General features: G+C 43.0%; 1 protein-coding gene across 2 annotated transcripts in view; it reads left to right on the top strand.

Annotated features, from left to right (window-relative positions):
• LOC126251457 (serine-rich adhesin for platelets-like) overlaps nucleotides 1–24,385 on the top strand; it is a 417,638-nt gene that overhangs the window by 250,213 nt on the left and 143,040 nt on the right. Inside the window, exon 2 of one of the 2 annotated variants that reach the window (XM_049951887.1) lies at nucleotides 18,581–18,763. The exons of the other annotated variant lie outside the window; for it this stretch is intronic. Coding sequence (XP_049807844.1) covers nucleotides 18,605–18,763 — 159 coding nt within the window. The 5' untranslated portion in view covers nucleotides 18,581–18,604. The remainder of the gene's footprint in view (nucleotides 1–18,580; nucleotides 18,764–24,385) is intronic. 2 annotated transcript variants of the gene reach the window in all.

Below are 24,385 nucleotides of genomic sequence, written 5' to 3'. Positions count from 1 at the left end.
GGTCGCAGGGATGGTTTAAATATGGAGAATCTATCGATTTCTTTCCCCATCCTTGTTTAATCCGAGCTTTTCCACATTTATTTATCTGTTGTCATTTTTCATGTCTCGTAAACAATATGCACGCACTTGAGTATTCCCTGGATTAGGTTTTAAGCTATTCTTGTTGCAATAGATAATTAATTACTCCCAATCCTCAAAGATATTCCTTACTCGGCTTTTGCCTACCAGTGACACAAGAACTGTCTCCTTGACACGCTGTAGGGGTGAAAATTGTAGATACGTAGCAACGATACGCAGCAAAACAGGTACCTGTGTAACGTTTCGGAAGTACATCTTGTGTTGAGCGCCGCGGAAAAGCTCTGTTTTGTAATAATCCCTTAGTGTCTATCGTACTCGCAAGTGCTTCATGAGGTAATACATATCGAGAGATAACTTCCGGTGATTAATCGTATCACAGCCATTAAGCAAGCGAATGCCTACTCCAACAGCCACTTTGTCTCACTACTATCACCTGCGTATCGTGGCACATTCTGAATCTTCCTGTTCAGTTGGTTCAAATGGCTCTGAGCACTATGGGACTTAACATCTGAGGTCATCAGTCCCCTAGATCTTAGAACTACTTAAACCTAACTAACCTAAGGACATCACACACATCCATGCCCGAGGCAGGATTCGAACCTGCGACCGTAGCAGTCGCGCGGTTCCGGACTGCAGCGCCTAGAACCGCGTGGCCACCACGGTCGACAATCTTCATGTAATATTACCTGTATGCTATGCAGGCAGCTAACTCTGGAATCATCCGCCTTCTAAAGTTTGCGCTATTTGTTTCAGAGTCTTATATTCTAACGTTTTATTCATGAGATAGGAGGATGTCTGGACACGGCCCGCATCTCGTGGTCGTGCGGTAGCGTTCTCGCTTCCCACGCCCGGGTTCCCGGGTTCGATTCCCGGCGGGGTCAGGGATTTTCTCTGCCTCGTGATGGCTGGGTGTTGTGTGCTGTCCTTAGGTTAGTTAGGTTTAAGTAGTTCTAAGTTCTAGGGGACTTATGACCATAGCAGTTGGGTCCCATAGTGCTCAGAGCCATTTGAACCATTTTTGATGTCTGGACATTTTTAACTTCGATTGTCTTCTGATTAGTGCAGGAAGTCGACAGTGTCTCATCCCCGTGGAGTTACAGGGGGCGGACAAAATTATGGTAACACCAAAACTTTACCATGCCTAATACGAGGGTGAGTCAAATGAAAACTTTAAATTTGTCATAACAAATCGAAATTTCGCGCCGTTATTCTGAAAGTTGGTAAGCGTGCTACAAACAGCGTGCAGAATGGCCTGTAGGTGGCAGCATAGTGCAGATGCACACAGTATCGGTATAAAGATGGCCGCCCCACTTGCGACTTGCACCAGGGAAGAACAGCGTTCTGTTATTCGGTTTTTGCGTAGTGAAGGTGTGAAACCTATTGAAATTCATCGACGAATGAAGGTCCAGTACGGTGATGCATGTTTGTCACAACAGCAAGTCTACGAATGGAGTAGAAAGTTCGCAGATGGTGTGACTTCAGTGGAAGATGCTCCTCGTCCAGGTCAGGCACAACGAGTTGTGACTCCACAGAACATTGCAGCATTTGAAGCCATAGTGAAGGAAAACCGCCGAGTGACACTAATGACATTGCAGCATGTTTCCAAATTAGTCATGGGTCAGCACACCACATAGTGCATGATGTGCTCCAGTTTCACAGTGTCTGCAAGATGGATGCCACGGCAGCTGACTCCTGGAATGAGAGAACGACGTGTCGATGCTTGTGAAGAACTTCTTCGGCGCTTTGAACGAGAAGGTGATGGCTTCCTTGCAAGAATCGTTACTGGGGACGTAACCTAGTTTACCTTCCACCAATCGGAAACGAAGAGAGCGAGCAAGGAATGGCGCCATTCCTCATCACCAAAACCAAAGAAGTTTCGAACAGAACCATCAGCAGGAAAGGTTATGATGTCTCTCTTTTGGGACGAAATAGGCGTCATTTTAGAGCATTACATGCCTAGAGGGACCACTGTCACCAGTGCATCATACACAAATCTCCTAAAAAATCATCTGCAGCCAACAATCAAATCAAAGCGACGTGGATTGCTGTTAGCAGGTGTCCTTTTGCAACATGACAATGCAAGGCCTCACACTGTCCGTACAACAGTTGCAACGATCATACAACTGCATTTTGAGGGTCTTCCTCATCCACCATACTCATCATACCTTTCCCCAAGTGATTTCCATATGTTTGGACCACTCAAAGACGCAATGGGAGGAAAGAAGTTCCGTTCTGATGAAGAGGTACGCCTTGCGGTGCATGAGTGGTTGTGCGGACTACCAAAAGAATTTTTTTATAAGGGAATTTATGCACTTTGTAAGCGCTGGAGGACTTGCATTGAGTGTGGGGGAGATTATGTTGAAAAGTGATACAGCTTTGTACCACTTGTGCGCAATAAATAATATTTAAAAAAATATTTAAGGTTTTCATTTGACTCACCCTCGTACAGTATAGGTAACTCGTTGGCATAAAACAGCTTCCATTCGTCTCTGGATGGATAAGTACGGATCCTATACCGTTTCCAAGGGAATCTTACACCATTCCTTCTGTAAAATAGTGTTAAGTTCAGCCGATCACGCAACCTTCTCTCCAACACCGACCACAAAGACTCACTAATGGTGACTGTGATGCTCAGGGGAGATGCGACAATTCACCCTCGTGATCACAAAACCAGTCCTGAACCATGCGAGCCGTTTGAGAGGGGGCCTGTAGTCTTGGAACGCAGCATGCCCAATGAGGAACAGACGTTGTGCTATGGGATGGGCCTGCTCAACCAAAAATGGTCACATAATCCTTGGCACTAATGCGAGCTTGTACCGTAACAATGGGGCCGATGGAATACCACGAAATGACTGCCCAAATCATCACCGAGTCCCAGCCAATTTTCATTCTTGGGACGTAAACCCGGCCAGAAGTCTGAAACACCGTGAACTAAGACTCATCCGATAAAATAATTTTCTTCCATTGCCGCATAATCCATGTTTTATGACTTCGAGACCACATTTTCCGCCGGCCGGAGTGGACGTGCGGTTCTAGGCGCTACAGTCTGGAGCCGAGCGACCGCTACGGTCGCAGGTTCGAATCCTTCCTCGGGCATGGATGTGTGTGATGTCCTTAGGTTAGTTGGGTTTAATTAGTTCTAAGTTCTAGGCGACTGATGACCTCAGAAGTTAAGTCGCATAGTGCTCAGAGCCATTTGAGCCATTTTGAACCACATTTTCCTGTCACAGGCATTTGCGTCACTGGCGAGTGATTTTGCTATTCCAGCTCGCCCTGCAGTTTCCTGCTTATAGAGCTTCCTTCGTGTTATTTTGGTGCTGACAGCGTTCCCAAGGGCGACATTCAGTTCTGCAGTGACTTTTGCAGCTCTCTTCCCCTTATTTTTCGTCGCAGTCATCTTCAATGGCCCTCTGTGACGATCACTCAACATACACTATCGTCCGTGTTGTGGCTTAGTGGATGATGTTTTTCTCCGCTTTTCCTGTATGCGGTATAAATCTTTGATACAGTGTCTCTTGATACGCCAAACACCTCGCGTCCCTTGTTTACAAAGCAACGACCATACGAACACCAACAATTTGTCCACGTACGAAATTCACTTAGCTCCGACATAATGCACTCACAACTACGTAGAACACTCTTCTGACGACGATTGACACTTACAACGTGTTAAGGACATTGCACAGGTGCCGTTAGTGGTCAAATACAATACCACAACCTGTAGGCTCCGCTAGCATCTGCATTTATGTTCATGCATACATTTCTCGCGGTTCATGTTTGTTCCAATCGCTGCATGTCTCGTAGTCCGAGAATTAAGGATAGAGTATTGGGGTCATCTCATCCTAATGTTATTTCGCGAGGAATCGAGGACTTTGCAACAAGAACGTTATTTACGTTGTTAAATAATTCTCTCGTCTTCCACCTCCACAACTAATGTCTGATTGCTTAAGCACTGAAATTCCGTGCTTATATTACATTCCTAACATGCGAAAGTAAAGTGCTTTTGTAAGCAAATGCAACTTCCTACACCGAATAATTCATATGCTTCTGGATTATAAGTCTCATGAGTACAGTCGTGTAATGTGGACAAATCAAAATCGTGCGAACGTTTTAGAGTAAGTAAGAAGAGAATTATGGACAGAAAAGATAAGCTGACAGTGATCTTTTAAGTTCGTTGTCAGGTAGAATGACAGCGATCTTTTAACTTCAGTGTCAGGTAGAACGAAACGTGCCTTTGTTTCAACACAATTGGAAGTAAATTCATTGCTCTTTGTTATCTTTTAACTACGGGCGTAATCAAATCGTGGTGTATTCTGTTCCTCTGCTGTAGTGTGGCTGTACAATCGGAGGCCTGCAGACAGGAAAGAAGTGTTGCTGCAGACAATGATGCCCTAGGCGCCATTGTAGTAGTGGGAGGGGCCACACGTTATTGTTGGTCTGCAGCGGCAGTAATGCACAATGAACTGTAAAGAGTTGTGTCGAAAGGCTCATAGAACGTCACAATCCTACAGGACGCCGATTTTGCAGATTCTGGGAGTGGTATCAGCACAATAAGCGTTTCGAGCGAACTGTTTTTTTTTTTAACAGTGTATGTTTTTGGTGTGTGAAGATGGGATACTACTCAAGATCAGCGAATGTCGCTAAGAAATAAATGAGTTGATGGGATGAAGAACCCATGAGAGCCAATCAAATGAAAGAACGTACCAGGGACGAACATTTACAAAATACCGGGTGTGACGAGAAGTCACCACACGCTCCTACTGTGGAACTTTTTTCTGCAATGCTTGATGTGAGACATTAACATAGAACTCGCTGGAAAACTCGGCCATGAGTAGGGAGACATGGATGTTCGAAGGAGCACTGCTACGTTTTTCTTAACGACACAGGCACTGCAATATCGTATTTATCCTCCGAAACCAGGCAGCGACTTTCAGTTAAAATGTCTTTCCGTGTACGGGAATTACATAATGTGTGTAAGAGTGCAGGTTGAGACGCAGGGACGGTGACCTATGGAAGTTTGGGTGTGGTGTTGTGTGGTGCACGCCAAAGCGAACGGAAATCGCTCGCGTAAAGCGGGAATCTTGGTTCGAGTCCCAGTCCAACACAAATTTTCGTTGTCGTCATTCACTTGTACAGGTGGTCGTTGTTCGTATTCGCAACTACGAATACATCTCGTGTACTTCATAACGGCTGTAGTCGTCGCAACGCCTGTTCCTTTGGACGCGCGTATACGAGAGTTGGAACTTTAATAGTAGCAACTATCTATTTACAGCTCGTACAAAATAGATACGTGTTTCAAAGTTTTACTGACCTTCAGAGTGGTCACCAGCATTGTGTATAACCCGTTGCCAGCGATGTGGAAGTCGCAGGATACTCTTAGCAGTGCCAGTTGTGCTGACAGTTCGAGAGGCGCGGTCTATTTCCCGACGAATTTGTAGCAGTTCTGAAGCAAATGCCGTGAAATGTTTCCTTCAGTTTAGAAATCGAGTTGAACTTACGAGGGCTTAAGTCAGGGGAGTGCAGTAGGTGGTATAGCACTTAACAGCCCCATCAGTCAAACAAATCAGTAACAGCTTGCACTGTACGTGCTTGAGCATTGTCCTGCAAAATGATGGTCAGGTCCTGCAGAAAGTGTCATAACTTCTGTCTCTAAGCTGGTCGTAGGTTGTGTTCCAAAAATAACAGCATAGAGTGCAAGCTGTTAATGATTTGTTTGACTGATGGGGTTGCTAAGTGCTATACCACCTACTTACTGCACTCCCCCGACTTAAGCCCTCGTAGGTTCAACTCGATTTCTAAACTGAAGGAAACATTTCACGGCATTTGCTTCAGAACTGCTACAAATTCGTCGGGAAATAGACCGCGCCTCTCGAACTGTCAACACAGCTGGCACTGCTAAGAGTATCCTACGACTTCCACATCGCTGGCAACGGGTTATACAAAATGCTGGTGACTACACTGAAGGTCAGTAAAACTCTGAAACACGTATCTATTTTGTAGGAGATGTAAATAGATAGTTGAAACTATTACAGTTCCAACCCTCGTATGTCCGAAGGAACATTGCTTCGTTCTTCTTAACGACACAAGCACTGCAAAGTCGTAAACGCATGTTTGTTTGCACCTAGCAAAACAGCGGGAAACTGCTTGGATATCACGTGCTATGCATCTCCTACAATGTCATCCGTTGCCAACACAGACATTCTCGCCGATAAGAAACTCAGTTTCCCACCAAACTGTTTTCTGAATTTAGAGTTGCGTAACTTCTGACTCATCCTGTCATAAAAATTTTATCCATGGATGGCAATGAAAACCTCGTAACTGCCATTTGTTCAGTTTTATAGCAAAATCAAGAAAGGCTTCTTGAAAAATAATATAAAATGATACAGACTGAGTTGCTACATGTGTAACTATGAAGCGGGAACCTAGTTATTGACAGATTAGAGAAATTGATGCACTTTCAAATCTCTCTTTCATAACGGATTTCTCGTTACCGGAATTACGAGATTTTCACGAAGCGACGGAGTTACGAGGTTTTTCTTGCCTACCGTCGTTATGTATTGTTGTTATCATCAACATCCCAGGCATCCGTGTCGCTTAAAAGCCCTATTACCGGTCCACCTTAGGTGACGGTAGGTTCGAAATACGGCCCTGGTCGGATGACTTCGGACCGTTACGGGTTGTTGCCGATCGTTGTCACTTGTCTACCACTAGGAAACAATAAGGCGCGCTGTAGAAAATAGCATTGTTGATGCAACGCTGATTCCAGTGTGCTGCCTGTTCTACGAGGAGGAGGCAGGGCATTGTAGCACACCTGTACTGCCATTGTTGTTGTTGTTGTGGTCTTCACTCCTGAGACTGGTTTGATGCAACTCTCCATCCTACTCTATCCCGTGCAAGCTTCTTCATCTCCCTACACCTACTGCAACCTACATCCTTCTGAATCTGCTTAGTGTATTCATCTCTTGGTCTCCCTCTACGATTTTTACCCTCCACGCTGCCCTCTAGTACTAAATTGGTGATCTCTTGATGCCTCAGAACATGTCCTACCAACCGATCCCTTCATCTAGTCAAGTTGTGCCACAAACTTCTCCCCAACCCTATTCAATACCTCCTCATTAGTTATGTGATCTACCCATCTAATCTTCAGCATTCTTCTGTAGCACCACATTTCGAAAGCTTCTATTCTCTTCTTGTCCAAACTATTTATCGTCCATGTTTCACTTCCATACTTGGCTACACTCCATACAAATACTTTCAGAAACGACTTCCTGACACTTAAATCTATACTCGTTGTTAACAAATTTCTCTTCTTCAGAAACGCTTTCCTTGCCATTGCCAGTCTACATTTTATATCCTCTCTACTTCGACCACCATCAGTTATTTTGCTCCCCAAATAACAAAACTCATTTACTGCTTTAAGTGTCTCATTTCCTAATCTAATTCCCTCAGCATCACCCGACTTAATTCGACTACATTCCATTATTCTCGTTTTGCTTTTGTTGATGTTCATCTTATATCTTCCTTTAAGACACTATCCATTTCGTTCAACTGCTCTTTGCTGTCTCTGACAGAATTAGAATGTCATCGGCGAACCTTAAAGTTTTTATTTCTTCTCCCTGGATTTTAATACCTACTCCGATTTTTTCTTTTGTTTCCTTTACTGCTTGCTCATTATACAAATTGAATAACATCGGGGAGAGGCTACAACCCTGTCTCACTCCATTCCCAACCACTGCTTCCCTTTCATGTCCCTCGACTCTTATAACTGCCATCTGGTTTCTGTACAAATTGTAAATAGCCTTTCGCTCCCTGTATTTTATCCCTGCCACATTTAGAATTTGAAAGAGAGTATTCCAGTCAACATTGTCAAAAGCTTTCTCTAAGTCTACAAATGCTAGAAACGTGGGTTTGCCTTTCCTTTACGTAGCTTCTAAGATAAATCGTAGGGTCAGTATTGCCTCACGTGTTCCAATATTTCTACGGAATCCAAACTGATCTTCCCCGAGGTCGGCTTCTACTAGCTTTTCCATTCGTCAGTAAAGAATTCGCGTTAGTATTTTTCAGCCGTAACTTATTAAACTGATAGTTCGGCAATTTTCACATCTGTCAACACCTGCCATTGCCATAGCATAAGCCATTGTGCTAGGCGTCCAACACGTGCTCTTGCATCCAGCACTGCCTGCGAAAAGTTATATTGTGCGTACAGTGCTTGTGTTATTTCCGCCGATGCTGTTCTTTGGGCTGTCGTACAGGCATCGCGAGTCTGGGGCGCTGCGCTATCGTTTCCAGGAACGCCGGTGCGTGTTTTTGAAATTCCGCGCGTGTTCGCTTGGAAGATGGGAGTCAGCAACATCTTTTTATGCTGTACGATCGGTATACAGCACACGCAGGTAATGAGAACGGTGCATATTAAACGTAATTTGTACCGCAAAGTGTAACGCATCGTGGGGAGATAGATTTTATTGTAGTTATTTGATAATTCGTTGAGGCACGCATATATTCTGGGAATAAACCTGACTGCTGAGCACGGATTGTGCACTTAAGCAGAACTTCACTACTGCCATCAGATCAATCCAACTGGCAACTAAGCTTATATATGTCGAACAATAGACTAAATTGGTGTGAAAGATAGAACTGTGATTTCTAAATCGAGTATGACTTCGACCGGTTATCCAAATAGATTTATTTGCCTTTATGCCGCTGCGGTGTTGTATAACTCATCGTCAACGCATGTCAGGAACATTAAACTTGAATTTGATGAATAAACTTGCATAGCAGGGGCCTACATTATTTTACTCGTATTTCAATTGCAATCGAATTTTCTAACGCATATGGGACACTGTTAGACACAAATACGATGAACGAATGTAGCTTCTCTACCAGTTAATAGTGCGACGCCCAAATTCTTATACGCTGTAATAGTAATTTCTGGGAGGAAACTTACACTGGATTACCCATTCTTTTGTTTCTTGTCTGCAGATACTGTACTCATTTACTTCAATTATTTCGTTTGATTTGCAATATGCTGCTATTAAGTGCACTATGTTCAGATAAGAAATGTAACTGTAATTAAATGGATTGACCGTCTACCAAAGAACATCGTTTTTGGAGAGTACACAGTTCTAATTAAATCGGAAATCTGGAAGAACATATACAGTGATTACTCGTCCTTTGGTCTGGGTACTATAAGGTAGTCACCATCCCCAAGCTGCATTTTCATATTTTGGGTATTACTAAGCTTATATCCCTATTGCAGGTTGTAACAGGCCAACAGCTTCCAGGAGTCATAAAAAATTTGTTTTCAGTATTTAGTGTAATTATTGGCCAAATGTAAAATGCTATCGTAACTCACTGTTTAAGATGTATAATCATATGTTAAAAGTTAAACACAATAAGACAGCAATTAGAAACCCCCAACTTTATTCATCCACTATTTGAGAATAACAGCGAACCGCCGACTATATGCATCCAGCATATGAGAATAACAGCACTTAGCGACTTCCAACAAACGTTACACACAATGTCAAACCTTTACGAAACTTTTTCTCTCTGACACCTCACACGGAATAAAGAAAGGAAGAAAAAGTTTATTGCTTACTGCATTTTCACTGTTCATGCAGTCAGCATCAGACATGACGTTTTAATTTATTTATCTTTACTATACACTCTCTTCGCAACTCAGTTTACAGACAGAATCCATTTCAAAATTATGTCATTATATCAGGTCGTCATAAACACTGAGATCTTCAACAGAATGACCTCCTCGATGCCAACCAGCATGGATTTCGAAGACATCGATCATGTGCATTTCGAAGACATCGATCATGTGCAACCCATTTCTCATATGAAATATTGAAAGCCTATATTCAATATATTCAAAATATTTAAGCAGCTGAACATAGTGCAATTAACAGCAGCATATTGCAAATCAAACGAAATAATTGAAGTAAATGAGTACAGCATCTGCAGACAAGAAACAAAAGAATTGGTAATGATGCAGTTATCTGTAATGAAGTACTATCTGAGAGAAGCTGCTTAAATATTCCGTCAGATCTTGATAAGATTTCAGCGTGGTGCAGAGATTGGCAACTTGCTCTAAATGTTCAGAAATGTAAAGTATTCCACTTCACAAGACGAAAAAACGTAGGAACATGAAATGGAATGGTCACATAGGTTAAAACGAAGGTGAAGCAGGTGGTAGACTTCGGTTTATTGGTAGAATACTGGAGAAATGCAGTCAGTCTACAAAAGAGATTGTTAACAAATCACTCTTGCGACCCATTCCAGAGTATGGTTCAAATGTGTGGGAACCGTACATGGGGAGTAACAGCGCATATTGAACGTATACAGAGAATGGCAGCACGAATGTGGAACTGAACTGGGATGCTCTTGAAGGCAGACGTCAACTATCCCGAGAAAGTTTCAAGAACCGGCGTTAAATGCTTGCTCTAGGGATGTACTAAAACCCCCTACGTATCGCTCAAATAGGGATCGTGAGGATAAGATTAGAATAATTACTGCTCGCACAGCGCACAGAGGCATTGAAACAATCATTCTTCCCGCGCTCCATACGTGAACGGACCAGGAAGAAACCCTTATAACTGGTACGACGGGACGCACCCTGAGATGCACCTCACGGTGGTTTGCGTAGTATAGATGTAGACTGAAAAACTTGTTTTTGCCTAAAATGGAGCGGAAATTATCCAGACTATATTCATCTATTGTTTCGTAATTAGACTACTTTCGACTTCCAACAAACTTTAAGCATAATTTCAAACCTTTCCTGAACCTTTTCTCTTTTACATGCTTAACGTCAAATATTTTAACACATTAACTCGTTTGTAAAGTAATCACGCGTTTCAAGCTGTTTTATGCATGAGAGTATGTTTCCTTAAAGAATTGGGGTTCAACTATGTCCAAAATACTCGTCGGAGATTTGTCAATTACTTGATACAGTTTAATTTACTTTACAGTGTTGAATTTTATAACGAGGTGTAATTGGTGCGATCCACAGTTTAGTCAGCTATCAGCCGCCTTTAGTGAATTAGCAGTCTAGTTAAAAGTTGATTAACTCTCTACAGTAAGTTGTTGATTTCTCAGGATGGGTAGGATGTGTGACTGCTGTGTACGGATGCAGGAGGAGATGGACACTGTTCGCGAACAGCTGAACGTGTTGATGGCCGCGGTCAGCCGTCTTCAAGCTGCTGCCTCGGAGTGTAGCAGCAGTGGGGAGTCTGGTACGTCGCATGGTACACCCAGGTGTTACATGATTCACTCACAGTCCCTGCTGTCGAGACATCTTCGCGGGTACCGCCCCGCTTGGGCTACCGTCTCCCCAAGGGGAGTGGCGGGTTCAGCGGCGCACGAGGCGGAGGGTCAATGTGGAGGCTGGCCTTGTGGCATCGCCCGCTCTGCCTGTGAGTGAACATGTGGCCGCTCCTTCAGCAAGGTCCGAGCAGGCACACGGGGGGAGGGGTTTATTAGTGATTGGGAGCTCCAACGTTAGGCGGGCGATGGAGCCCCTTAGGAAAATAGCGGAAAGGTCGGGGAAGAAGGCCAGTGTTCACTCTGCTTGCCGGGGGGTCTGATCCGAGATGTGGAGGAGGCCCTGCCGGCGGCGATAGAGAGCACTGGGTGCACCCGACTGCAAATTGTTGCTCATGTCGGTACCAATGACTCCTGCCGTCTGGGTTCAGAGGTCATCCTCAGTTCATCCAGGCGGTTGGCGGAGTTGGTGAAGGCGGAAAGCCTCGCTCGCGGGGTGGAATCTGAGCTAACTATTTGTAGTATCGTTCCGAGAACCGATCGCGGTCCTCTGGTTTGGAGCCGAGTGGAAGGCCTAAACCAGAGGCTCAGACGATTCTACGGAGATCTGGGGTGCAAATTTCTCGACCTCCGCTATCGGGTGGAGAAATGTAGGGTCCCCCTGAATAGGTCAGGCGTGCACTACACGCAGGAAGCGGCTACAAGGGTAGCGGAGTATGAGTGGAGTACACATGTGGGTTTTTTAGGTTAGAGAATTCCCTCCCTAGGCCCGAGAAGACGCCTCCTGAGACGCGACAAGGTAGTAGTAGGCAAAACGCAACAGGGAATAACAATATTAATGTGCTAATAGTAAACTGCACGAGCGTCTATAGAAAGGTCCCAGAACTGCTCTCATTAATAAACGGTCACAATGCCCACATAGTACTAGGGACAGAAAGTTGACTGAAACCAGATGTAAACAGTAATGAAATCCTAAACTCAGATTGGAATGTATACGGCAGAGACAGGCTGGACAGTGAAGGGAGAGGTGTGTTTATAGCGATAAAATGTACAATAGTATCGAAGGAAATTGACGAAGATCCGAAATGTGAAATAGTTTGGGTGAAGGTCACGGTTAAAGCATGCTCAAACATAGTAATTGGATGTCTCTATAGGCCCCCTGGCTCAGCAGCTGTTGTGGCAGAGCAGCTGAAGGAAAATTTGGAAAATATTTCGAGTAGATTTCCCGACCATGTTATAGTTCTGGGTGGAGATTTTAATTTGCTGGATATAGACTGGGAGACTCAAATGTTAATAACGGGAGGCAGGGACAAAGAATCCAGTGAAATTTTTTAAGTGCATAATCTGAAAACTACCTTGAGCAATTAAACAGAGAACCGAATCGTGGCGATAACATATTAGACCTTCTGGTGACAAAAAGACCCGAACTGTTTGAAACAGTTAACGCAGAACAGGGAATCAACGATCATAAAGCGGTTACTGCATCGATGATTTCAGCCGTAAATAGAAATATTAAAAAAGGTAGGAAGATATTTCTGTTTAGCAAAAGTGATAAAAAGCAGATTTCAGAGTACTTGAGGGCTCAACACGAAAGTTTTGTCTCAAGTACAGATGGTGTTGAGGATCAGTGGACACTGTTCAAAACCATCGTACAATATGCATTAAATGAGTATGTGCCAAGCAAGATCGTAAGAGATGGAAAAGAGCCACCGTGGTACAACAACCGAGTTAGAAAACTGCTGCGGAAGCAAAGGGAACTTCACAGCAAACGTAAACATAGCCAAAGCCTTGCAGACAGACAAAAATTACGCGAAGCGAAATGTAGTGTGGTGAGGGCTATGCGAGAGGCGTTCGATGAATTCGAAAGTAAAGTTCTGTGTTCTGACTTGGCAGAAAATCCTAAGAAATTTTGGTCTTATGTCAAAGCAGTAGGTGGATCAAAACAAAATGTCCAGACACTCTGTGACCAAAATGGTACTGAAACAGAGGATGACAGAGTAAAGGCCGAAATACTAAATGTCTTTATCCAAAGCTGAACCATGGACCTTGCCGTTGGTGGGGAGGCTTGCGTGCCTCAGCGATACAGATAGCCGTACCGTAGGTACAACCCCAACGGAGGGGTATCTGTTGAGAGGCCAGACAAACGTGTGGTTCCTGAAGAGGGGCAGCAGCCTTTTCAGTAGTAGCAAGGGCAACAGTCTGGACGATTGACTGATCTGGCCTTGTAACAATAACCAAAACGGCCTTGCTGTCCTGGTACTGCGAACGGCTGAAGGCAAGGAGAAACTACGGCCGTAATTTTTCCCGAGGGCATACAGCTTTACTGTATGATTAAATGATGATGGCGTCCTCTTGGGTAAAATATTCCGGAGGTAAAATAGTCCCCCATTCGGATCTCCGGGCGGGGACTACTCAAGAGGATGTCGTTATCAGGAGAAAGAAAACTGGCGTTCTACGGATCGGAGCCTTGAATGTCAGGTCCCTTAATCGGGCAGGTAGGTTAGAAAATTTGAAAAGGGAAATGGATAGGTTAAAGTTAGATATAGTGGGAATTAGTGAAGTTCGGTGGCAGGAGGAACAAGACTTCTGGTCAGGTGACTACAGGGTTATAAACACAAAGTCAAATAGGGAGTAGGTTTAATAATGAATAGGAAAATAGGAATGCGGGTAAGCTACTACAAACAGCTTAGTGAACGCATTATTGTGGCCAAGATAGATACGAAGCCCACACCTACTACAGTAGTACAAGTTTATATGCCAACTAGCTCTGCAGATGACGAAGAAATTGAAGAAATGTATGATGAAATAAAAGAAATTATTCAGGTAGTGAAGGGAGACGAAAATTTAATAGTCATGGGTGACTGGAATTCGAGTGTAGGAAAAGGGAGAGAAGGAAACGTAGTAGGTGAATATGGATTGGGGCTAAGAAATGAAAGAGGAAGTCGCCTGGTAGAATTTTGCACAGAGCACAACTTAATCATAGCTAACACTTGGTTTAAGAATCATGATAGAAGGTTGTATACATGGAAGAACCCTGGAGATACTAAAAGGTATCAGATAGATTATATAATGGTAAGACAGAGATTTAGGAACCAGGTTTTAAATTGTAAGACATTTCCAGGGGCAGATGTGAACTCTGACCACAATCTATTGGTTATGACCTGTAGATTAAAACTGAAGAAACTGCAAAAAGGTGGGAATTTAAGGAGATGGGACCTGGATAAACTGACTAAACCAGAGGTTGTACAGAGTTTCAGGGAGAGCATAAGGGAACAATTGACAGGAATGGGGGAAAGAAATACAGTAGAAGAAGAATGGGTAGCTTTGAGGGATGAAGTAGTGAAGGCAGCAGAGGATCAAGTAGGTAAAAAGACGAGGGCTAGTAGAAATCCTTGGGTAACAGAAGAAATATTGAATTTAATTGATGAAAGGAGAAAACATAAAAATGCAGTAAATGAAGCAGGCAAAAAGGAATACAAACGTCTCAAAAATGAGATCGACAGGAAGTGCAAAATGGCTAAGCAGGGATGGCTAGAGGACAAAAGTATGGATGTAGAGGCTTATCTCACTAGGGGTAAGATAGATACTGCCTACAGGAAAATTAAAGAGACCTTTGGAGATAAGAGAACCACTTGTATGAACATCAAGAGCTCAGATGGAAACCCAGTTCTAAGCAAAGAAGGGAAAGCAGAAAGGTGGAAGGAGTATACAGAGGGTCTATACAAGGGCGATGCACTTGAGGACAATATTATGGAAATGGAAGAGGATGTAGATGAAGATGAAATGGGAGATACGATACTGCGTGAAGAGTTTGACAGAGCACTGAAAGACCTGAGTCGAAACAAGGCCCCGGGAGTAGACAACATTCCATTGGAACTACTGACGGCCTTGGGAGAGCCAGTCCTGACAAAACTCTACCATCTGGTGAGCAAGATGTATGAAACAGGCGAAATACCCTCAGACTTCAAGAAGAATATAATAATTCCAATCCCAAAGAAAGCAGGCGTTGACAGATGTGAGAATTATCGAACAATCAGTTTAATAAGCCACAGCTGCAAAATACTAACACGAATTCTTTACAGACGAATGGAAAAACTAGTAGAAGCCAACCTCGGGGAAGATCAGTTTGGATTCCGTAGAAATACTGTAACACGTGAGGCAATACTGGCCTTACGACTTATCTGAGAAGAAAGATTAAGGAAAGGTAAATCTACGTTTCTAGCATTTGTAGACTTAGAGACAGCTTTTGACAATGTTGACTGGAATACTCTCTTTCAAATTCTAAAGGTGGCAGGGGTAATATACAGGGAGCGAAAGGCTATTTACAATTTGTACAGAAACCAGATGGCAGTTATAAGAGTCGAGGGACATGAAAGGGAAGCAGTGGTTGGGAAGGGAGTAAGACAAGGTTGTAGCCTCTCCACGATGTTATTCAATCTGTATATTGAGCAAGCAGTAAAGGAACCAAAAGAAAAATTCGGAATGGGTATTAAAATCCATGGAGAAGAAATAAAAACTTTGAGGTTCGCCGATGACATTCTAATTCTGTCAGAGACAGAAAAGGACTTGGAAGAGCAGTTGAACGGAATGGATGGTGTCTTGAAGGGAGGATATAAGATGAACATAAGCAAAAGCAAAACGAGGATAATGGAATGTAGTCGAATCAAGTCGGGTGATGTTGAGGGTATTAGATTAGGAAATGAGACACTTAAAGTAGTAAAGGAGTTTTTCTATTTGGGGAGCAAAATAATTGATGATGGTCGAAGTAGAGAAGATATAAAATGTAGACTGGCAATGGCAAGGAAAGCGTTTCTGAAGAAGAGAAATTTGTTAACATCGAATATAGATTTAAGTGTCAGGAAGTCATTTCTGAAAGTATTTGTATGGAGTGTAGCCATGTATGGAAGTGAAACATGGACGGTAAATAGTTTGGACAAGAAGAGAATAGAAGCTTTCGAAATGTGGTGCTACAGAAGAATGCTGAAGATTAGATGGGTAGATCACATAACTAATGGGGAGGTACTGAATAGGATTGGGGAGAAGAGGAGTTTGTGGCACAACTTGACCAGAAGAAGGGACCGGTTGGTAGGACATGTTCTGAGGCATCAAGGGATCACCAATTTAGTATTGGAGGGCAGCGTGGAGGGTAAAAATCGTAGGGGGAGACCAAGAGATGAATACACTAAGCAGATTCAGAAGGATGTAGGTTGCAGTAGGTACTGGGAGATGAAGAAGCTTGCACAGGATAGAGTAGCATGGAGAGCTGCATCAAACCAGTCTCAGGACTGAAGACCACAACAACAACATGTCAAAGCAGTAGGTGGATCAAAACAAAATGTCCAGACACTCTGTGACCAAAATGGTACTGAAACAGAGGATGACAGAGTAAAGGCCGAAATACTAACTGTCTTTTTCCAAAGCTGTTTCACAGAGGAAGACTGCACTGTAGTTCCTTCTCTAGATTGACGCACAGATAACAAAATGGTAGATATCGAAATAGATGATAGAGGGATAGAAAAACAATTAAAATCGCTCAAAAGGGGAAAGGCCGCTGGACCTGATGGGATACCAGTTCGATTTTACACAGAGTACGCGAAGGAACTTGCCCCCCTTCTTGCAGCGGTGTACCGTAGGTCTCTAGAAGAACGTAGCGTTTCAAAGGATTGGAAAAGGGCACAGGTCATCCCCGTTTTCAAGAAGAGACGTCGAACCTGATGTGCAGAACTATAGACCTATATCTCTAACGCCGATCAGTTGTAGAATTTTGGAACACGTATTATGTTCGAGTATAATGACTTTTCTGGAGACTAGAAATCTACTCTGTAGGAATCAGCATGGGTTTCGAGAAAGACGGTCGTGTGAAACCCAGCTCGCGCTATTCGTCTACGAGACTCAGAGGGCCATAGACACGGGTTCACAGGTAGATGCCGTGTTTCTTGACTTCCGCAAGGCGTAGATACAGTTCCCCACAGTCGTTTAATGGACAGAGTAAGAGCATATGGACTATCAGACCAATTGTGTGATTGGGTTGACGAGTTCCTAGCTAACAAAACGCAGCACGTCATTCTCAATGGAGAGAAGTCTTTCGAAGTAAGAGTGATTTCAGGTGTGCCACAGGGGAGTGTCGTAGGACCGTTGCTATTCACAATATATATAAATGACCTTGTGGACAACATCGGAAGTTCACTGAGGCTATTTTCGGATGATGCTGTAGTATATTGAGAGGTTCTAACAATGGAAAATTATAGTGAAATGCAGGAGGATCTGGAATGAATTGACGCATGGTGCAGGGAATGGCAATTGAATCTCAATGTAGACAAGTGTAATATGCTGCTAATACATTAAAGAAAGATCCTTTATCATTTAGCTACAATATAGCAGGTCAGCAAATGGAAGCAGCTAATTCCATAAATTATCTGGGAATAGGCATTAGGAGTGATTTAAAATGGAATGACCATATAAAATTAATCGCCGGTAAAGCAGATGCCAGACTGAGATTCATTGGAAGAATCCTAAGGAAATGCAATCCGAAAACAAAGGAAGTAGGTTACAGTACACTTGTTCGCCCACTGATTGAATACTGCTCACCAGTGTGGGATCCATGCCAGATAGGGTTGATAGAAGAGATGAAAAGATCAAACGGAGAGCAGCGCGCTTCGTTACAGGATAATTTAGTAGTCGCGAAAGCGTTACGGAGATGATAGATAAACTCCAGTGGAAGATTCTGCAAGAGAGACGATCAGTAGCTCGGTGCGGGCTTTTGTTGATGTTTCGAGAACATTCCTTCACCGAGGAGTCAAGCAGTATATTGCTCCCTCCTACGTATATCTCGCGAAGAGACCATGACGATAAAATCAGAGAGATTAGAGCTCACACAGAGGCACACCGACAATCTTTCTCTCCAAGAACAATACGAGACTGGAATAGAAGGGAGAACCGATAGAGGTACTCAAAGTACCCTCCGCCACACACCGTCAGGTGGCTTGCGGAGTATGGATGTAGATGTAGAATGCAGACATCGGGCTACGCGACGATCACACTGTTACCATAACACTTACTTCGCATTGGCATTCGTTGGTTTCGGCAACTCGCAACCAAAAGATCATTCTGTCAACTCAACCAAAATTTCACAGGCGTCCCGTCTCACACTTTAGCCCCCTCCTTATTTTTATGCGCCTACATTTCTCGCTACGGCAGCTGACAGTGTACTGAGCGCCGTGGCGTTGGTGTGTTGCAGCGTGACGGGGCGGCGCTGGCAGCGATGGCGGAGGCGGTGTCGGCGGCGCGCACGGTGCGCCTGCGGCGTCGCGGACAACCGCCGTCGTTCGGCTTCTGGCTGCGCGGCGGCAGGGAGCACGGCACGGGCTTCTTCGTGTCGGCCGTCGAGCCTCGCTCCGACGCTCAGCGCCGAGGGCTCAGGGTACGGCTGACACGCCAGCTAGCGTCTGCGAGGGGTGGGGGTTGCCTATTCCTCGAATCTGGAGCTACACAGTTATTCATTACAGAAGTTTCAAGTATGTTTGCTTATAGTTTTACCGAACGGCAAATTTAGAATGCAGTGCAGAAGGCAACACAAACATTGGGTGAGACTGTAATTTAAAAGTGTCTGCTCTCGTAGCAATGCCGCCACAGGGCCAAGGCAGTGTTTCTCCGAATAGCCCGACTGTAGCTGATAGGACGGTGATATTTTTAAAAGTTAACAGGAATCCGTTATATCGATATTTATCAGCGTCCCTCGATATATCGAAAAAAGTATCGATATATCGATGGATAAAGCCTAGTTTACACGACGACACTAGGCTGCAGGCAACTGAGCTACTGGCCACTGCGCATGCGCGCCGCGCGGTTGTGCAACTTCGTGAACCTAAACACTTTCGGCGTTTTGCAACTTCGGCGACAGTAGTTGCATGAGTTTTGGGGTTATGTGTGTTCGTAGAGTGCTGAAATATGAAGTGGGGAACGGAGAATAATGTTCACTTTTTGGATATCTATGCTTTGCATAGGTGTTTGTGGGATTTCAGTGATGTTGATTACAAAAAATAAGGAACATATTCCTGCCGCTGAGACCTTCATCTGCAATCATAACATAGATGGTTTGACAATATCTGAGCTGCAGGGCAAAATTTATTAAGTTAGGAGTACATATACAACTGAATTAAGAAAAATACAAGCAAGCAAGAATACTCTCGTCTACAAGACTAAAATCCCATATTGTTGACAGGAGGGAAGGCTACACAAAGTCAAGAAGCTGTATTCTTTATTCAATATTCATCTATTAAAAACGTCGCTGCAGTGCTCCCCATTCACATATGATAGAATTTTGAAATATTGCCACTGTACAGACCTATCTTCAAGAGAGTAGTTTGCAAACCATTCTCTTCTTAATGCGGCCTGTTTCGAATAATTATTGTTGATAATGTTAATAATTATTACTGTCAATGTTAATAATAATTGATGTTAATGAAATAGCGTTATCACCAACTAAAACCGTATCTTATAGCAAACCTAGTGTTCTCGATTGTAATGCACGCAATCTGATATGTAATTTCAGTTCTGGCGACAGTGCTTCATACATTACAGTACCTTTATTCCTTATCGCACAAATAACTCTATTTAGAAGAAACTTGAACAGTTATGGTGACTTTCTAAGATAATTAAAACAACTTTTTCGAACTTCCGTTATATATTATTTCAGCAAGGATACTGAGCAATCGAGCTGACGTCTTTTCTTCATCCAGTCACGAATTGAAACACGTTTCTTATTTTCTTCTTATGCAGCGATTCCCCGCAGCTAGCTTTAACTCCATCACAACTGGTGCGACGTACAGCTGCCAAAACTTTCATTTCAGACACAACTCAGGGACCCACAAAACGACGAAACTGAAGTGTACGAGGTGCGGCTAGAAAAAAACCGGACTCATGCTGGAAAAAACATTTATTTACAATTATTTACAATTTCATGTTATCTCCTTCAATGTACTCTCCTCCTCGGTCTCTACACCGCTCCATACGAATTTTCCACTGTTCATAGCAATGCTGCAGATCATTTTCGGTAAGTTCATACATTACTTCCGTCGCTTTTTCTTTTACTGCTTCAACAGTCTCAAATCTAGTTCCTTTCAAAGCTGACTTGACTTTAGGGAAAAGAAAAAAGTCACAGGGGGCCAAATCAGGTGAGTAGGGTGGATGATCTAAGATGGGAATGTTGTGTTTTGCCAAAAACGTCTTCACTGACAACGTACTGTGAGCTGGGGCATTGTCTTGGTGAAGGATCCATGACTTTTTTCTCCACAAATCGTTCCGTTTTCTCCGTACTCGCTCACGTAGGGTAGCCAGGACGCTAATGTAGTAATGCTGATTCACTGTTTGTCCCTCTGGTACCCAATCAATGTGCACAATCCCTTTGATGTCAAAAGAAACAATCATCATTGCCTTGAATTTCGATTTTGACATTCGTGCTTTTTTTTGTCGTGGAGAACCAGGAGTTTTCCAATGCATCGATTGGCGTTTAGTTTCGGGATCGTAAGTAAAAAACCACGATTCATCGCAAGTAATAACATTTTGTAAGAATGTGGGATCACTTTCAATGTTTTCCAGGATGTCAGAACAAATCATTCTTCGGCGTTCCTTCTGTTCAATTGTGAGACACTTTGGAACCATTTTTGAACACACTTTGTTCATGTTGAAACTTTCATGAAGAATCTGCGTAACACTTTCCTTGTCAACTCCTGTTAACTCAGACACTGCTCTGATTGTTAAACGGCGATCTTGTCGAACAAGTTTACCGATTTTTTCAATGTTTGCATCAGTTTTTGCTGACAATGGTCTGCCAGTGCGAGTGTCATCACTGGTGTCTTCGCGGCCATCTTTAAATCGTTTAAACCACTCAAACACTTGTGTTCGCGATAAACAATCATCGCCGTACACTTGTTGTAACATTACAAACGTTTCACTTGCAGATTTTCCTAGTTTGAAACAAAATTTGATGTTAACACGCTGTTCTTTCTGTACACTCAACATTTTCCGACGCACAGACAAAACGTCAACTACTTAAAACAGACGCCACGGGCAGACTGAGTGCAGGAGGCAGATGAAACTCGAGCAGTAGGCGGAGCGGGAGTCACGTGACAGGCCACGCGACTTTCAGCCTTATTGCATTCGTTTTATTGTTTCACCAGTACTAGTCCGGTTTTTTTCTAGCCACACCTCGTATACTGGTGTCGCCGTGTCTACAGTCATATATGAAACTACTTGCAAAGAGTGGCGCAACCCCATGTCGTCGTGTAAACTAGGCGTAAGACATCTGTATACCTACTTATAAAGCTACCGGCTGCACATTGTAAATATACTGCCGGGTTTAGCGCTGTATATATAACTACTGATTTATTATTAGATATACCGTACATCAACAAAGTAGCAGCCTGTCTATCCCCTCAGATCAAGAACTGAAGGGAAAACGATGCACGTTCACGCTTGGCGATAACAACTTCGCTAACAATGGTAACTGCATGTAAGTGGCACACTAAAAGGTGTCCGATGGGTCAATCGTTCGGTTTCGTCACTTATAGGATTTGTCCAGAACACTTCCTTGCTTTTTTTCATTTCTGCCAACGCCAACGAAATAGCAGTTGTAGTGTCAAAATTGCGTGGTGAGGTTAAACGTTTCAATTTCTGTTAAGAGCGTCGAGAGCCGATTACGTCAGCATTTTCCGTCACACGTCTCCGGCCACCGCAAAGACCAATTTTGTCATTCAGATTTTTGTTAATCATTTTCAGCAACTATTTTCGAAGAATGCCGATGTGAAGAAATAGCACACTAGTTGCGTTATAAGTTGTTTGTTTAACGCAGCTGGTGTGCTATTTCTTCACATCGGAAGTCTTGTTATTCGATTCACACCGCCACCTCCAAGTACAATCGGACTTTTATTTTTGTGCCACCTATACTTGCTTCACACAAAAAGTCAAGACGTCATGAAAGCACAAAAAGTAGTCAGACTCCTTCACACAGTGGAAGACAAGTTATGTTCCACTACAATTTCAAAATAACCGCATCAAATATTTACAAAAATTGCCAAAAAAAATACAAAATAAAAGAATCGGCACTCGTTATTGCCGTTTTGATCATGGAGGTAGAATAAGGGGAGATGGCGCTACAGACCTTGTTTTGAAGCCAGTGGGCGGGGCCTGCCGCCATCTTGGATCCTCCAAAACATTAGCAGACGAGTGTTTACAATTGCTTCTTGTTCGTTATTTCTGTCGTGTGTACGCGATATTTGTTTCATATAGTAAGTGTTACATTGTTTAAGTGAACAACACAGCATAATGGACGCAACTTCAAACGTTTTTATGATCTTAAATGCGTATTTGATACAGTAATACGACACGAAAATATGACGCTTCTGGCCTCAGTACTGTAATTCCTTTTTGTTTATACACTTCGAATAACCGAGAAGTATGTGCTACGAAAAGCGTGTTTTCGTAATCCATTTCTATTCACTTTCATTATGTTTGTGTCGATAATTGATAAAGCCAGAACTCCAAAAGCAATGATTGATAGATTAGAGGCACCGATTTGTATTCGCTGCATTTTCAAGTCAAATGCAAATTTTAAATGTTCAAGTTAGAAAGAAACTTATCTTATATCGTTTGGTGTCCCATAGGTGTATGCAGGGATGATATAAACAAGCCAGCTGTCATGTCAACAAAGTGAAAGATTCGTTAAATTACGAAGGAAAAGAACTGAATTTTAGATTGTCACGCCCATTGTAGTTTACACATCTGCTTTGTTTTTTAATTGTACCTACCAAGTGACATTCAGTGTGGCAAATAACAGCAATTTACAGGGTAACACGACAACACAGTAATTAATGTAATGATCTAAATAGCCTGGACTTAGATAGGGAACTTTGCTTTAACAAATATGTAACCCATTAAGTACTGGAAATGCGGAAGCGTCCGATCTAACCCGTCGGCTTTGACCCATGACGTCACAAATAGAGCGGAAACGACAATTCCAATATGGCGGATATAGAAACGTTGCATACGTATCACAAAGACGAAAACACATAGAAAAACAACACACACAAAGGTTTCACAAGAACAATCTGCTAACATTGATAGCAAACAAAGATAATAATAAACAAGTGGTACTCAAGGCCAGGCAGGGGGGGGGGGGCTGCGCCCCCCCCTGACCCCCCCACCCCCCGCCAAAAAAAACTCCCAACCTAACCTCGTATTCAGGGCTACGCTACAGATCAATGTGTAGGTCAATCAAAAGATAAAAAAAAGAAACAAATAAAAAAAAAGAAAAAAAACAATATTGATTCATTAGACATAACGAGTAGCGACAAAACATATAGACCATAAAGATTGAACAATCTAATGGCAAACTGATAAAAGCCTCATAGACAACGTTAAAACAAAAAGTACAGTAAAAAGGTAAACTACATATTACAGGCCCTAAAACTCCTACTAAGGTAACGTCAACGAGGCAACATCTACAAACACGCCACACTCACAAACCAAACTCCGCGCCGTAATGACGTCACACACCACAACACCCTTACGTCGCGGGTCAAAGCCGACGCGTGAGATCGGATGCTGCCACGTGTGTCTTGTTATTTCTTTGAGACTTGGTAGACAGTATGCCAGTAATATTAAATCACTGCTGTAGTTGATGGTAGACTTATGGATTGAGATCGTGTGGCTTTGTGGACTTTCATTTAGAATAGCCTTTGTTACCATTATGAAGTTGGTAACGTTTCAGGATTATCAGCAATGTTTCTGAAGGATTATCAGCAATGTTTCTGAATTCGACAACTAGCTTGTTCTAGCAAGACAACCGTAGTTTATCCAAAAGGGAACCACTGTAACAGGTGTTCCACACATTTTACTGAAGATTTGATTAACCACATGTAGTTACATTACTTCTATATTGAATTATTGCATTTTAAAACATTAGTCCCCATTTCCAGGATATTTCTTGCCAGGACTTTTCAGTTACTTGGGAATAACCAAACAATGAAAACCAAGTGTATTGCTC

This window comes from Schistocerca nitens, chromosome 4, assembly GCF_023898315.1.
Source record: "Schistocerca nitens isolate TAMUIC-IGC-003100 chromosome 4, iqSchNite1.1, whole genome shotgun sequence".
Classification (NCBI taxonomy): domain Eukaryota; kingdom Metazoa; phylum Arthropoda; class Insecta; order Orthoptera; family Acrididae; genus Schistocerca; species Schistocerca nitens.
Note: the sequence above shows the minus strand (reverse complement) of the source record. Positions and strands in the feature narration are given on the sequence as shown.